The 15,197-nt window shown below is 49.7% G+C and overlaps 1 protein-coding gene across 1 annotated transcript in view; it reads right to left on the minus strand.

Annotated features, from left to right (window-relative positions):
- Positions 1-14,937, minus strand: part of LOC308342348 (uncharacterized protein) — a gene marked incomplete at its 5' end in the record, with an annotated part of 37,410 nt that extends 22,473 nt beyond the window's left edge. The window contains 4 exons of the mRNA XM_080802727.1: positions 1,632-1,718; positions 1,839-1,873; positions 11,512-11,941; positions 14,868-14,937. Of these exons, the coding sequence (XP_080658853.1) occupies positions 1,632-1,718; positions 1,839-1,873; positions 11,512-11,941; positions 14,868-14,937 (622 nt within the window). The remainder of the gene's footprint in view (positions 1-1,631; positions 1,719-1,838; positions 1,874-11,511; positions 11,942-14,867) is intronic.
- Positions 14,938-15,197: the final 260 nt, after the last annotated feature.

Below are 15,197 nucleotides of genomic sequence, written 5' to 3' on the forward strand. Positions count from 1 at the left end.
CCTGTCTGGCTCCTGCATTTGCACATCTGGACATGTCACACACACTAGGCCAGTGACACAACTGTGCAGAAGTTCTGGAGTGTACGTGCCACTGACTGAAGCACAGGACAAACGTAGTCCCTATTATCCAACTACTTCTGGAAAAAGTGGTCCCCAAGAATGCTCCCTCCACCTCCTCACCCCCGACTCCGTGTCTCAGTCCACTGCAATCACGCTTCTGTTCCCACAGCTTGCTGGAAATCCTCTCCCCGATGTCCCTAAAGGACCACTAACCCCCAGAAAAGAACTCCTGCAGGTAGACACCCACACTCCCTCCGGCCCACATGACCCTCCCGAGCTGTCTGTCCTGGTTCTCCTACCTCTCTAAGGCTCTCCGCCAGTGGCCTTGCAACTCCTCTCTTCTCCCACCACCCCCCTCCCCAATTACTAATGCCCCAGGCCCCACATTCCCAGCCTCTCTTCCCCCTTGAGCCCTCAGCAGGCATGGCACCAACTCCCCAGTCGGATCCCGACCTCCACCTTCAGGGACACCTGGGCCTCTCCTGGCAGACCCCAGGAGCTGCCCAGGCCCAACCTGCCAGCTAGGCTCATTTCCCCACTCCCACTGCTCATTCTCTCTGCCTCCCAGTTTCCAGACACTGCCTCCCCCTCCACACAGCCTCTGGATTCAGCAAGTACATACACGGAAAGCTATTAGCATTATTCCCAAACCCTCCCTCCCTATGTAATAAGCAGTTACAGGGAGGAAGGAAAAGATCTGAGAATAATGATAAGGACAATAATAATCGCAGCCAGTAGCAGCTTGTTCTGAGTGTTCATGTACCAGGCACGTATATATGTTAACTTGTTTACATGTATTTACTCAAATTTTTTAATCATTTTGTCTATGTATACTTTACATATATTTATGTAAAGCACTTCACACGTATTTACACCTTTCTCCTCACGACTGCCCAATCATGAAAGCAGAGGCCAGCCCACCTGCAGCGCTAGAAGCACAGAACAGTGGTTCTCAACGCTCGCTGCACCTTGGAATCACCTGGAAAGCTTTCTCAACACATCCAGGCCCCAGACTCAGCCCTTCCCTAGAGGTTCTGATTTAGCTGGTCTGAGGTGGGGCCTGAACAGCAGTATTTACCTTTAAAGTCTCCAGATGACTGCAATGTGCAGCCCGGGCTGAGAACCACTGGCCTAGAATCAATCTATTTTAACCACTCCCCTAGTCCCCAAACTTGAATGCCAGGATGACTGCCGCTCCTTCTCCAAGCCTTTCCAGGTACCATCCCACTGCCCGGAAGTCCCTCCCCCAAGCCTCACCTCTGGAGTTCCCAGGGATCCATTCAAACCCAGCCCAAAGTCACTTCTGCGGTCTTCCTCCCCCCCCCCCCATGGCTTAGCCACGCCTCCTCTGCGATCCCTCCTGTCACACAGACCAACTGGCAAACAGTGGCTGCTTGTCCCGCGGTTGGTCTCTGAGGACCGAGGCCATGTCTTATCCCCTTAGCTGCCCAGCACCCACTGCAACACACACACTCAAGGTATGAACGAACATTCGCCGAGCTTCAAAGCACCAAGCAGACCAAGACCAGCCTCCTACGTCAGTTTCCTCGCTTGCCAAAACTGCCACCTACCAGTCTGGGGCGGTGTGCCTCCTTCTTCAGTCTCTCCTTGCCCTTCGTGTAAGGAGGCCAGCTTGCAAGGCAGCAGTTGGGAGATGCCTGAATGCAACAGAGTGGCTGCAGTCCATAAGTAAAATAAATGATCATTCTCGAAAACGGCAAATGCTCCATAGAGTGTAAGTTTTTTAATACCTCCACACTGACTTAGGAATACCGTACCTTTTCCTTCTGAAGGGGCATTGTGAGGGTCATCACTGCAACAAGAAAAGAAAAAGACTTTTAAAAACCGATACTAATTTTATATAAAATAATTATAAAAATCTTCAAAATGATCATTATATTGTTTCTCCAGAAATGCTGCAAATTAAAGAACTCTCTCCCTCCTCAAAGGTTTTCCTGGCCCTCTCACTCTCCACCTGTGGCCTGACTCCACCTACAGCCAAGCCAAACTCATCAGTGGGGCTTCTTGGGAGTGCGCCTGACCCCTTCTTGTCCCATCACACCCGCAGGAGCCAGCACCGCACCTTCCAGGCTCACGGGATTGCCATCCCATGCCCAGCCATCTGGCTCTCCTCTGTCACGTCCCTAGGCACACAGTCCTAACTGCCCATCCCGCGCTGGCATCCAGCCCTCCATCTGGTTGCGTGAGTCATCCTCCCTCTCCCTGGTCGTCTCGCTCTGCCTTCCTGGCCTCCTCCCTCACATATGGCACCCCGAATAGTGAGGGCTCCTACAGCAAGCATGTAACGAGAAGGCCTCTCCCTTGTCCCCTCCACGGCCTGAACTCTCCATGCCCTATGCACACGGTCTCCACTCTCCCGCTCCCCATTCTCCCCTGCACTCAAAGCTACCTGGCTTCTGCTCTCCCACACTGCCACTGACTCCTGGCCAACAGACCCAATGGGCCCTCTTTAGTCCTCAGTGACCACGGCCTCACTAGATGAAGCAGGTGGCGGGCTTTTCCGTGGCTTCCGTGTCCCTTCTTACCTGGTCTGCTGCCACCTCCCAACTCCCCTGTGGCAGTGACCTCCCCCGTCTCTGTGTGCTTCATCCCCCGCCTCTATCAGCCTCCAGGGCAGCAGCAGCTACGGGATCAGGAGTCACCCCTGTTCGTCCTCCTCTTCCCATCTCACACCACCTCAGGGTGCCCCTTCACACCAGGGTTTCTGATCCTAAATCTGCACCTCCTTCCCAGTCCTCTTCTCAGAGTTCCAGGTGCCCAGGGCCCGGGGTCACTGCGATACTTTAAATTAACTATACTACTATCTGTCCTCAGGGAGAACCTGCTCCTCCTGACCTGTCTCTGCAGAGAATCACATCCTGGGGGCACCTAGCTGGGACCTCCAGCCCTCACCAGCTCCTGCCCCCTCTTGCTCATCAAGCAGCCAGTCCTCCTGAGCCTCCCTCTACACACCTCTCAAATCTGTCCCCTCCTCAGCATACACTCTCTGCCTCAGTTCCAATGTGCTCCCTCTCCCCCCTCCCCTTACCATTGGGCCCTCACCTGGCTGGCTGATGGTCATTTTCTCATAATTACTACGCATGCCTGCAGTCTCCCTCCCCTGGCTCATCAGTGACTATCAGTGTGGTCTCGTCACACCTTTGCTTATACCCTTCTGTGGCTTCTCACTGGTTTCCGGCTAAACCTAAGCTCCTTGGGAGGGTGCACAGTGACCTCCACACTGCTCCATTGTCTCCCCTCCATGCGCTCACCCAGAGTGAAAGATCTTCAGTGTCCCAAGCACACCCTAGATCTCTCTCTCTCTCTCTCTCTCTCTCACACACACACACACACATATCACTCTCTGTATCACCACTCCCCACCTAGGGTCACTGCCTGTGGCCTTGCAAATCATGTGCCCCAATTCTGGGGGCTCTGTGAACATGCACTCTGCAGGGGGTGTTGGGGCACCCCTCGGAAGTGTGTGTGCAGAGAAGTGACAGCCCGGTCCTCCCCTTGATGCCAAAACTCCCTATTCATCATGGAAGAACAGCACTTCTCATAGTATAGTCTGAGGAACATGAGAGCTATTTGAGGTACCCTCTAAAAACTGTTGTTCTGGACCCAGTGAATCAGAATCTTTGAGGAATAAATGAAAAGAGAGGAAGAAAACAACAATGATGTTATTTGCACTTATACATGTTTAAAATCTTTATTTTCTCATTCCATAGCTGCAAAAAGCCTCTGAAGGCCATTGTACTAATGCAGAGACTGGCTCAGACAGGTTAATTAATTTCCCCAGGGTCACATGGTGGCGAAGTTGTAATTGGGAAATGCTTCAAGAAACTAAGAAAGGCTAAATTATGGTTTTGGGTTTTTTTTTGTTTTTTTTTTTTTTTAAGATTTTACTTCTTTATTTAACACAGAGAGAGAGACCACAAGTAGGCAGAAAGGCAGGCGGAGAGAGAGGGAGAAGCAGGCTCCCTGCTGAGCAGAGAGGCGATGCGGGATTGGTTCCCAGGACCCTGAGATCATGACCTGAGCCGAAGGCAGAGGCTTAGCCCACTGAGCCACCCAGGCACTCCTAAAATATAGTTTTTAACGAAATGTCTAAAAGAATAAGCCAAATGTGACACCTTCTTTCTCTAGACTCCTACCTCTTATAATGCAGTCACTATGCCTTTTAATTTGAAGATAATTATGAGAACATGGATTGAAAGTTGGTCATTCTTATTGCACAAAATATGCCTGGTTAAAACCCATTTCTGTGTTCTCAACAAAACTGTGTTTTTCTCCTTACTAGCACTTTCATTTTCCCCTTTCTGCAGCTGCTTATCTGTTTCCAGACATGTATCCATCTGCTTAGATACTACAACTTTTGCTAAAACCCAGAAAGCCTCTGCATAAAGCCTTTATTTTCTCCATGAAGTAGATGAGAGTGAGTGGTGTCCAAGACGAGATTAGTGAGGCCCAGAGGGAGAAGGCCAGCTCCCCGACACAGAAACACCAGGCACCAACCACGGGACAGTGATGGGGGTGGGGCTTAGACCGGATGAGGAGGACCCAGCTCCTCTCCCCCAACAAGGCAGCTCTCTCCCCCACCCCCATCCCCCACCCCTGCCTCAGGAAGGGCCCCTTGCAACTGAATGAATGCTAGGTGGCCACCCTCTCTTCTATCATGGGCACTGTCTTAAAGTAAAACCACAGCAACTATCAAAAGAGAGCAGCCAGTCCAAATGCTCTCAGTGAAATTCAAGGACTGGAGAGAAGAAGGAAAGGGGCAGGGACATCTACTCAGCACCTGAAGCTCCTTAAATGTTGATGTGGACTCCATCATTGTTACTAGGTAGAATTTTCCTGCAGTTCCAACACCAGCATAAAATATAAATGCTGCCGGGGAGCCTGAGGGGCTCAGCGGGTTAAGCCTCTGCCTTCGGCTCAGGTCATGATCTCAGGGTCCTGGGATCAAGCCCCACATCGGGCTCTCTGCTCAGCAGGGAGCCTGCTTCCCCCTGTCTCTCTGCCTGCCTCTCTGCCTACTTGTGATCTCTGTCTGTCAAATAAATAAAATCTTCAAAAATATATATAGATATATAATGCTGCCTCCTACCTATCAGCTCCCAGGCCCCAGACTGGTACAGCCCCTTCCCTTAGGGGGAAACAAAAACACCCTGCATCCCCGATCTGCTACGGGACGTAAAATACGGGCTTAAAAACCTCAAAGGGCTAATATTAAGTGAGAATGTTTATTACCTGTTTGTTGGAAAATGTGGATTCTGTGAAACTATGTGCAAATGAGTAAAACCAATTGTTGTCAGAATTAAGTCATAGCTGCAATGAAATGAAACCTGAGAGCAACACCAAATCCTCACATAGGTTCAGGACCTTAAAACTTCCAAGAGTGCTTTCAGACCCACAAGAGCACCAGCTCCTCACACGAACTCTGCCAGGAAGACGTGGCCAAGACTGCCATCCCCACATGCAGATGGCAACACTGCAGCTCAGAGGTGTTGGGTCACGTGGCCAAACCCACCCAGGGCGGGGAGCGATGCAGGAGAATCAGAATACAAGCACTCTAAGCTCTCGGAGGAAGTCCCATCTCCCCCCTTGGCAGCCAGCTTGACTCTATGCAGCCTGGACAGGTGGCTATTGGGCATAAGAATGATTTCACTCCAATCTGGCTCTGTAAGTAATAAGTCTCCACCTAAAGATTTTTAACAATCCTTAAACTAAAAATAAAGTCTTAATATGATAATGGCTTGTATTTGTTAAATGTTTGCTGTGTGCTGGAAATTAAGGCAAGGACTCAGCCTTATGTCGATCAGCTTATTTAACCATCATGACCATCTTTTAAGTGCCTAACACTGGGCTAGTAAGTATCCCCATCGCACGAAGAAGAAATAATGCTCAGAGATCTTGGGTGACTCATCCAAGAATCATGGTCTATCTGATTGCAGAGTCCAAACTTTTATCAGTACAGTTTAACAACAAAAAGCTAAAAATTCTGCCAAGCAGAATAACGACAAAACACCAGTCTTTCTTCCTACTAAGGTTCCTACTGCCTATGAAGGTAATTCTCCACTGTAGGTAAACAGAGCTTTTAGGCATAATTACATCCATAATAAGCCCCAAATCCTCCTCTAACTAACTTCTCACCAGAATTAAACCATCTGTAACCAAACTGATGGTAACCCCCAGGTTTTACTTCTTTTAGCCCCTATCAACCTTCTAGAAAACAGACCATAACAAGTAAAGTAAAACCCATAAGTAAATCAGTTCAAGAAAGTGAAAAAGATTTTATGTTAGCCACAAACTAGAGTTAAAATGCACAGTCATGAAATAACTATACTTCCCAGGGCATAGTCCCAATGCAAATAATATTCTCTATAACATAGATCTCTTTCCCATCAACTCAGATTAACAAACGCCTATTTACCCTACGACAGGTGCTGCACTGGGCAGAGGGGATATAAAAGTAACACAAGACACATGAACCTTGTCCCCAGGGGGAACCGTAAGGGAGGAGGGAGACAGATCAGAAAACAAATACCTCTGTATATGAGGCAGGGAGAGCAAAATAAAAATAAACATAAGTATAGTGTTAGCCCAAAGCAGGCTCTGAGGAACTGGGAAGAACTGAGCTCTTATGCTAAGATCACAGGCACATGACTAACTACACAGCCAATTAAACCACGATGCTAAGGCCATCTTGCATTTTCAAAGAGTGCTGCTTCCCCACAAACAGGATCCTCTAGCTATTAGGCTCAGAAAAAGCTGAAAATGAAAGGAACCTACAAGATCTTCCAGTCTGATGCATCATTCTACAAGGGGAGATGGGAATCTAGGAGAGGGTAAGTGAATATATACCCACGATCACATAGCAAGTTCTAAGCAGACACAATATCACAACTTGTCCCAGGTCTCCTGGTTTCTTCATCAATTTATCCAACTAACATGTGTGGAGCATGTGTGCCAGATACCAGTAAACAAAGGAACGGGTCTGTGCCTTCCCCAGTCCATCAGCCTGATGGCGAAGCCTGACTTCCTGTATCTGAGACAGGAAGTGCTTTGAGAGAATGACAAGAGAGCTCCTCTAAGATTGAGGAATTGGGGAGGACTCCCTGGGAAAGTGACATTTAAGCTGAATGACAAAGGACAGCAGAAATGGACAGGAGAGAAGAACTGGGAGTAGTGGGGGCAGCTCCTGTCTGAGACAGGAAAGAGTGGATCAAGGTCCAGGAACAGGAGGAAAGCAAGTGTGGTCAGGGGGAGAGAAGCAGGGGATGAGGAAGGTCAGGGAGGGGGAGAAATCCTAACACTGTAACCAAACTGATGGTAACCCCCAGGAGGCTCGTGGCAATTATTCAGTCTGCTGAGTAGTCTCTACATTTCCATCCTGGGAAGACTGAAAACGTGAAAGCAGAGAAGGAAGTCAATAGTACAGGGTCCCAGAATCTGCTGTCCTCAACGTCTTCCACGGGAACTGCCTGAAAGCATACGACCCTCTGACAACCTGCAGGTTAAGACACTGCTTGTGTTGAGTCCAGAGGCCTAAGCATTTCCCCAAAGAAAACCTCAGTCCCCCAGGCCACAAGAGCCAGTCCCCCTGCAGGGGTAGTTGTAGTACTAGGTGACAAAAACCTCCCAGGGAGCTATGTAACTTTAAAGCACACTCCAAGGAAAGTGTCTTCCTTCAGAACCAAGCTCTGGAAGCCAACAGTGCCCTCCCCACAAGCCAAGACAGAAAGACTTCCATCCATGCCAAGCCCTCCAGGACCAGCCCTGAGGTAGATCGGAGACTCAATAAAGGGAAGGTAGGGGCAGATGGGGGAGTGGGGGCAGGAGAGATGTGGGCACCTGGAGCCACCAGCTGTCCATCCCCTTGAGGATGCTGCCTGAACCAAGCCGGCTTCCTATCATGACCTATTTTCTTTTCCTCTTTCTTCCCAAAGATCACCACTTCCAATCAGCTGGCTCACAAAAGAAGCTATCCTATGGGGTTTTTTCTTCAATGTTCAGGTCCCTGAATGAAAGCACAGTCTTAGGTTCCTCTAAAGGTCCTTAGCGCTGGCAAAGATGGAAAATGCACAGAGCTGGCTCAACCGGCCGGCTCCTTCACCCACTCCATGCCCTTTTTAAGTTACTCCAGTAGGAAAAAATAATGGTGGAACTGGTAGGTCTTTGAGTACCAAAAGGCTGAAGGACTCACTGCATATTATTTGTATTAGGCAACAACTGCAAACAACTATCATGCTCACTAAGAGTAAGAAATGGATGAACAAAAATGTGACATTATCATATAATGGAGTACTGTGAGCAATGAGAATGAAAGAACTGCTTACACACAACACTGTGGATCCATCTCACAAATATAATGTTGCACAAAACAAGCCAGACATGAAGATTATATGCTGCATGATGCTATTTTTAGAAAGTTTACAAACAAGCAAAATTAATCTCTTGTTCCTTTGGGAAGGAGAAACATGACTGTGAGTAATCAGAGTATGAGAGGGCCATCTAGGGTGCCATGTTTTATGTCTTGACCTGGGCAGTGGTTACATAATGTTCACTTGGTGATATGCGACTTACAATGCTTGTGTTTTCTATATGATTGTGTAAACACACACACACACACAAAGGACTTTTGGCATCTGGGGAAAGGAAAAGGAAAGTATCTAGAACTTTGGCTTTACACGCCACAGTTGTGAATGGAGAAGGACCCTGGCTGGTGGGAGGGCAAGATGAAGAGGCTAACTGCATTGGGGATATGGTCTAAAAGGCAGCTAGCTGTGGGGTGGCAGGAACGCGGGGAAACAGTTTCAGGGTTCATTTCCTTCCTCCTCCTTGTACCTGTCAGTGAGAGCTTTGCAAAATGTACTCCAAAGGGAAGTGGGGCCAGGAGAGAAATGGGCTGGAACCACGCTGGCAGGGAGAAGGGAGGCAGCTGGGACATTTCCAGCAGTGAGTAGACAAGAAGGGAAGGAGGAAAAGAGAAGAGAAAGAAGTCCTGAGCGCCCGGAGTGAACAAAGAGAGCTCTCCTGAGCTGAAGATATGTGGGGTGGGGGAATTCCCATGACTCAACCCTGTTTCTCTTCTCCCCTCCCTGAACCAACAACATGGGATATACACCTGCAGGAATACAGTTATTGCACTGTTCTGCTGTAATTTGTTTCCAAGTCTGGGAACTGAAAAAAACAATGAGTGAGAGTGAGGGGGTGTGTACAGCCAAGGAGTCCACATCCCCAGCATCCAACACATGGTTTGGCATATAATTTGCACTGGGAAAAAAAGTGTTCATTGAACAAATATGCGACAGAAAGAACAGGGTAGACATAAAGACTCTATGCCTCAGTATTTTTAAAAATCTGTAAGAAACAGTTTAAATGGCCAAAACTGTGAGAAGGGAATGCTGTGCAGCTACTAAAAATTATAAGCAACAGTAGCTAGCATCTGTGGGGTGCTTTCCAGTTTACAGAGACTGGCACCTCACCCTTGGCTAATACTGAATTTTATGGACTTTGTTGCCATGCTGAAACATGAAAATGACACATTAGCAATGATCTCCCTGAAGAGGCCAGAAAGATCAGAGATGGTGGACTAAGGTTTTGGTGGAAAGAGTTGGGATAGGTCCATATCCTCCAGCAATACCAACAGGGGCTGGTAGCTCTGGGTAGCCAGCAGAAAAATTCAGTTAGCTCTGTTTGTGTAAATAACTGTGTTAATGTCACATACTATATTTCAATTCGCTTCCTCTCTTTATTGTTCTGGCACGGGGGAAACTTTACTTCTAGTGAAGATTTAATTCAGAGCTCTTTAACAATCATTCCCAGGACTTGCTGTTGGGTAAATACCCTCTGTAAGCAGAGTTTTTGATACTCGATGTGGACTCAGTTCCTGTCCTGTGGTTTTACCCGTGATCCTAACCTCAGGAAACCAAACAGTCAAACCTATCTACACACAGACTTTTCTAGGCTGCCTTCCTGATTGCAACAGTGTTTTAAAGAAAGGACAGTGGCAGAAAAAACAAACCTCCCTCCTCCCTGTGAGAAACTGGGCCTGGTGTTTAATGACCCACGAAAAACTGAAGTCGTGGACACTTTAAACATGGGCACTCGCTCCTTGGTCTAGTTGTTCCTGTAGAAACTTGGTTCTGCAGCAGTGACTGTCCTAAAAGAAAATTTTCTGCAGTCTGAATCCTTGCTGAGCGTTTGTGCACTGCTTTGGGTGACTTCCTGCAAGCGCTTAACGGCAATGAAAGGATTACCTAAAGGATATATTTCACAAAGCACCCATCACACACTTGCTGAAATACTACATCCGATGCTAAAAGCTCCTTTTGCAAATTACAGTACTCTGGAGAACACGCCCACAATACCCTTAGAGCATCCCCAAACTAGCTCTTAATAAACATTCCCATGTAAAAAGCAGTTACTTTTAAAGGTCTGGTGACAAACAGAGGCATTGGCTCCCTTTACAGTAATAGCAGAAATCCTTCAAGCAATGTTAATTGGAGCCTGCCGTGCGTGAGACGTGTTAGCGCCACATGGGGGGTGAAGGGCTGCGGTGGGTAGGGCCGCCACACATGGGCGAGCGGAGGGGTGGGGGGACGTTAAGGGAACCAATCCTACCCTCGACTTCGACTCAACAATTTAAAAGCCGACAGTGTCTGGCAAAACGCCGGGCACCCTCCTGGAGCGACCTCCCAAGTCCTCTTCCAGTACGGAGGGCGCAGGGGCTCCCGAGAGCTGAAGCCCGGGAGCTAGGGGCAGATGAGGACAGCAGAAACCGAGCCTCGGGGGCGGAGAGTCACGGCGGAGGCGGGAAGCGCGCGAGTCCACCGCGGGGAGCAAGGGGGCGCCGCAGGGCGACCTGCCCTCCTCGGCCCCCGCCGGCCGCGCGCAGCCGCCTCCACCAGGAGGATGTGAGCTACCTCGCGCCCACCTGCCACCGCGGCCGTGCCGAGCCCAGGCACCCAAGGAAACGCCGCCGCAGGGAACAGCAGCGAAGCCTGTAGGCCCCGCCTCTGGGCGGGGAGCGCTGGGCTTCTGGAGCTGCGCGCCGCCGCCGCCGCCCCCTCCCGCGCGGGCACCTGCGCGCGACCCCGCCGCCGCGGGCCCTACCCAGGTGCGGCCCGCCGAGACCCCGGGCCAGGGCTAGAGGGCCGGAGTGGCGCACGGGGGGGCGCACTGGTTCCCCACGCTCTGGGCCCGCGTGAGGCCGGCGCCGCCGCCGAAGTGTGCTTTGTTTTCGCGGCCGGAGCGGGGATGTAGGGACGGGAGTGGAGCCCTCGCCCCCGCCCGCGCAGGGCAAGGGCAGAGCCCGGGAGGGTCTAGGGGTTGCCGAAGGGAGCAAAGCCTTTTCTGCAACTCGTCGACATTGGGCCCAGCCGTCGCCCGAGCCCGCTCCGCCTCTTCTCCTTCTGAACCCCCCAGCCCCGCAGATGCGCTCACCTGCTCTTCGCGACCCCCACGCCGCGGCTCATCGTCGCTCGGCAGCTGGGAGGGGGCTCCACGCGCGCCCCGGGCTCGGCGCTCAGTGCGCGCCGGGGCGGCTGCTGGAGGGGCTCGCGGAGTGAGCGCTGCCCTGCACACTCGGAGGCGGCCGACGCTGCGGGGGGAGGGAAGAGGGCGAGCGAGAGCAACCGGGGGAGGGGACTGGCTGGGAGGGGGTGCCGGGCGCGCATCCGCAGCGGCCGCTGCAGCCTGAGGCTGCCGAGGCTCCGGTAACGGAAACGCACGCTTGCCAGCGGCCCCGCGCGCGCACACTGGCGTGCACACCGGCGTGCACACTCCCACACGTGCGCACACCGGCCCAGCCTTGGCTGCTGGTTGGCACCCTCGCCCTGAGGGAACTCGGCTTGATGACCATAACCCGCGGTTTCTGTGAAGAAGGACCAGCGCCATTCTTTCAGGAGGAGTCAGAGAGCTCAAGTCATCCAGATTGGGGCTGGCTACTCCAGTATCAGGGGATTTTCAGCTGGGGACCATGAGACACACACTCCACCCCACCCCCACCCCCCACCCCCCACCCCCTACCCCCGCCAAGAGGTTCCCAGATTTGCTTCTTAGGATCTATCAACCCCCTGAAATTGTCAGGTTTTGAATCTAAAATACAAGTGCCTGGAATGAGGTGCCACGGCTTTTATCAGATTAACGGCTGCCTTAACCCCCCCCAAAAAAACCATGAAGATGGATGGATTAAACCAGTGGTCCCCAAACTTTGCAATGTATTAAATCACCCAGAGAGTTTTTAAAATAGCAATGCCCCAGGTAGCATCTCAAACCAATTAAAGTGGGACCCAGGCAGCAATATTTTTAAAGTTCCCATGTGATTCCAATGCTCAGGAAAGCGTGAGAACCACTGCCTAGACGGTTGGTGGCTCTCACCTATCACTGTTCTCTTTGACCCCGCTTTTCAGCATGGTTGCTTGTCTGTCTTCCATGAAGTGGTGGCTGTCACAGCACCTAGCCCAGGTCTGGCTCACTACAGAGCGACTGGAGAAAGGAGGAAAACGCAGAGTCCAGGATGCCAGCCTTCTCCTTGCTGTTTCTGAAATTCTCCCCAGGCTGAAATTACCCCCGACCGCCTGGAAATGGCCTCATGTAATGCCTGAAGCTGGGGAAGAGAGTGGTTCATTGCAGCTTGAAGAGACATCTTTTAGATTCCTCCAAAAGTCTCAGCCCCCTGCCTGCCTCACTGTGACCCAAGGTCCTGAGCTGGCAGTGTGGGCGAGCACAATAAAAGTCATTATCCCTGCTTGTGGAACATGCATGAGTCCAACACTATAGTTGATACTTTATATTCTAAGAGCTCCCCTGGCACTGTTACTGGGCCTTGATGTTCTCCCGCTGAACATCAACAATTTCACAGAACATCAGCATCAGACAAGGCCTCTCTGGGACCAAGATGGATCAAGACAAGAACAAGACCAAGACCAAGAACAAGACAAGACTCACCAATCATGTCTGAACATAGACAAAATGTGAACATGGTCCAAGCCACAAAATACCAAACACACAGCTATCCTGGCAAATAAGAGGGACTGCTGCTTCTTGGCCTCTCATGGCCTTAGCCTTATTCTAATCTGCTCTCCCTATGGCTAAGATTCATGAAGACACACATTCATAGAACAATCCCTGCTTTCTTAAGCCTGCCTCCAAGTCAGTTAACAAGAGCCCATGTTCTTTAATAATATTTTCTAACATCCTTTCACTGAGACATCTTCATGGTGTCCCTCACTGCAATGAGTAATAAATCCAGCTTGTATAACTACAGGTGTATTCCAAGTGGTCTTTGGCAGGAGGGCATTAAAAATAAATTTACTTAATCATTGCAATAACAACACAAGGTAAATATTACACCCTCTTTACATACAAGCTAACTAGGGTTCTAGATCATATAATGGAATTCACACCAGGCCACCAGCTGTCAGTGAAAGGCTGGTTCATGTTCACATGGGCTTGTGGGGAGCCAGAGTAGTATGTGGCCTACCCACACAAACTTTGGCTTCCAGATGATCCTGAGCTCTAACCCCAGCTCTGCCCTCTTCTATCTATGGGAATTTGAGCAAGTTATTTAACTTTTCTCAACCTCAACTTCGTTGCCCCTCCCCGCAAAAGGGAAGACGTCTGGGAACTGGTATTTTTTTAATTAATATATAATTGACATACAACACTGTATCAATTTCAAGTATACAACATAATGATTCCATATTTGTATATATTGTGAAATCACCATGATAAGTCTAGTGAACATCCAGCACCTCACAGTTACAGGTTTTTTTTCTCATGATAAGAACTTCCAGATATACTCTCTTAGCAACTTTCAAATATATAATACATTATAACTAACTATAAGGCATTGGCATATTTTGTATAAGCTCCCCAAGTGGCCCAACCCAGCACCTGTTGGCCAACCCTGGTTTGGACTCCACTGGCCTAATCTCCCTTTCCCTCCTTCCCATTCACTTCTCAACTAATTGTAACATTGTTCCCGACCCACTGCCCACTCTTGCTGAGGTCAGCAGTTAACTTGCAGCTGCTAGATCTGAAGGATATTTTTCCATATGCCATTGACTCACTTGACCATTCTCCCCTTCCTAAAATTCTCCTTCTTTGGCTTCCAGGAGGCCCACATAGTGTGGTAAGCAACTGAGGCCCAGAGAACTGAAACTCTTGATCCAACAGCCTATGAGGCACTGAAGCCTATAAACAACCATGTGAGTGAGCTTGGAAGTGGATGCTTTACCCCAGCTGAGCTTTTTCATGATTGCAGCCCCAGTGTGCCAAGTCACTTCCAGATTCCTGACCCACGCAAACTATGACATAATAAATGTTTGTTGTTTTAAGCTGTTAAATTTGGGGGTAATTTGTTATGCAGCGGTAAATAACTAATACAAACAGGAAACAAGATGCTTTGGTTAGTGTAGTGGAATCACATCACTTGTGCTTCAGCTTCAGTAAATTCAGACTTAGTTGGTTTGCAAAAGAGGGAGAGAGAACAGTTTACACAGCGTTGACAGTTCTGCCTGCTATTCCAGTGCAATGATATGGTAAGATGAAAGAGGTGGGTCTGGTTTCCTTAATCAGTCTCTGTTCCAGTCCTGGGCATCTCTCACAGAGGAGCAAGTCTTGATGCTAACTGTGCTGCTCATATTTTTTACTATCCATGTTTTGTACAAAGTGGGAAAATGAGGTTAATTCGCTAACTTGGGTTCTATATATAATGTGGTCAAAATAACCCCTGAAATCCCCTAACTAATCAAGATCTGAGCCCAGGAGTCCTCCAGGCAAAGAGCAGTACTGACCATAGGCCAGGGCCAACCGTGGGAACTTATTTCGGAGGGCCCTACTGTGGGCCTCCTCCTCCTCCTCCATTTGTACCTCCCACAGGATGAGGAGCCAATGAGCCCCAATAGAATGTGCCATTCTAGAGACTTTTTCCCCCCTCCCAGTTTGTAGACCATACTCAGGACCAGAGACCCCAGATTTCCTGTCCAAATGGTTCTGAACCCACTTCTAGGGTCTGCATAGACCTTTCTCCCAGGTCCAACTTTCTATGGGTGGAGCGTACCCTCAGAGTGCACAGGCCAGAGTAAGGGGAGACCAAGGGCAGCTGCTTGACAGGATATGGATGG

This window comes from Martes martes (assembly GCF_963455335.1).
Source record: "Martes martes genome assembly, chromosome: 1".
NCBI lineage: Eukaryota > Metazoa > Chordata > Mammalia > Carnivora > Mustelidae > Martes > Martes martes.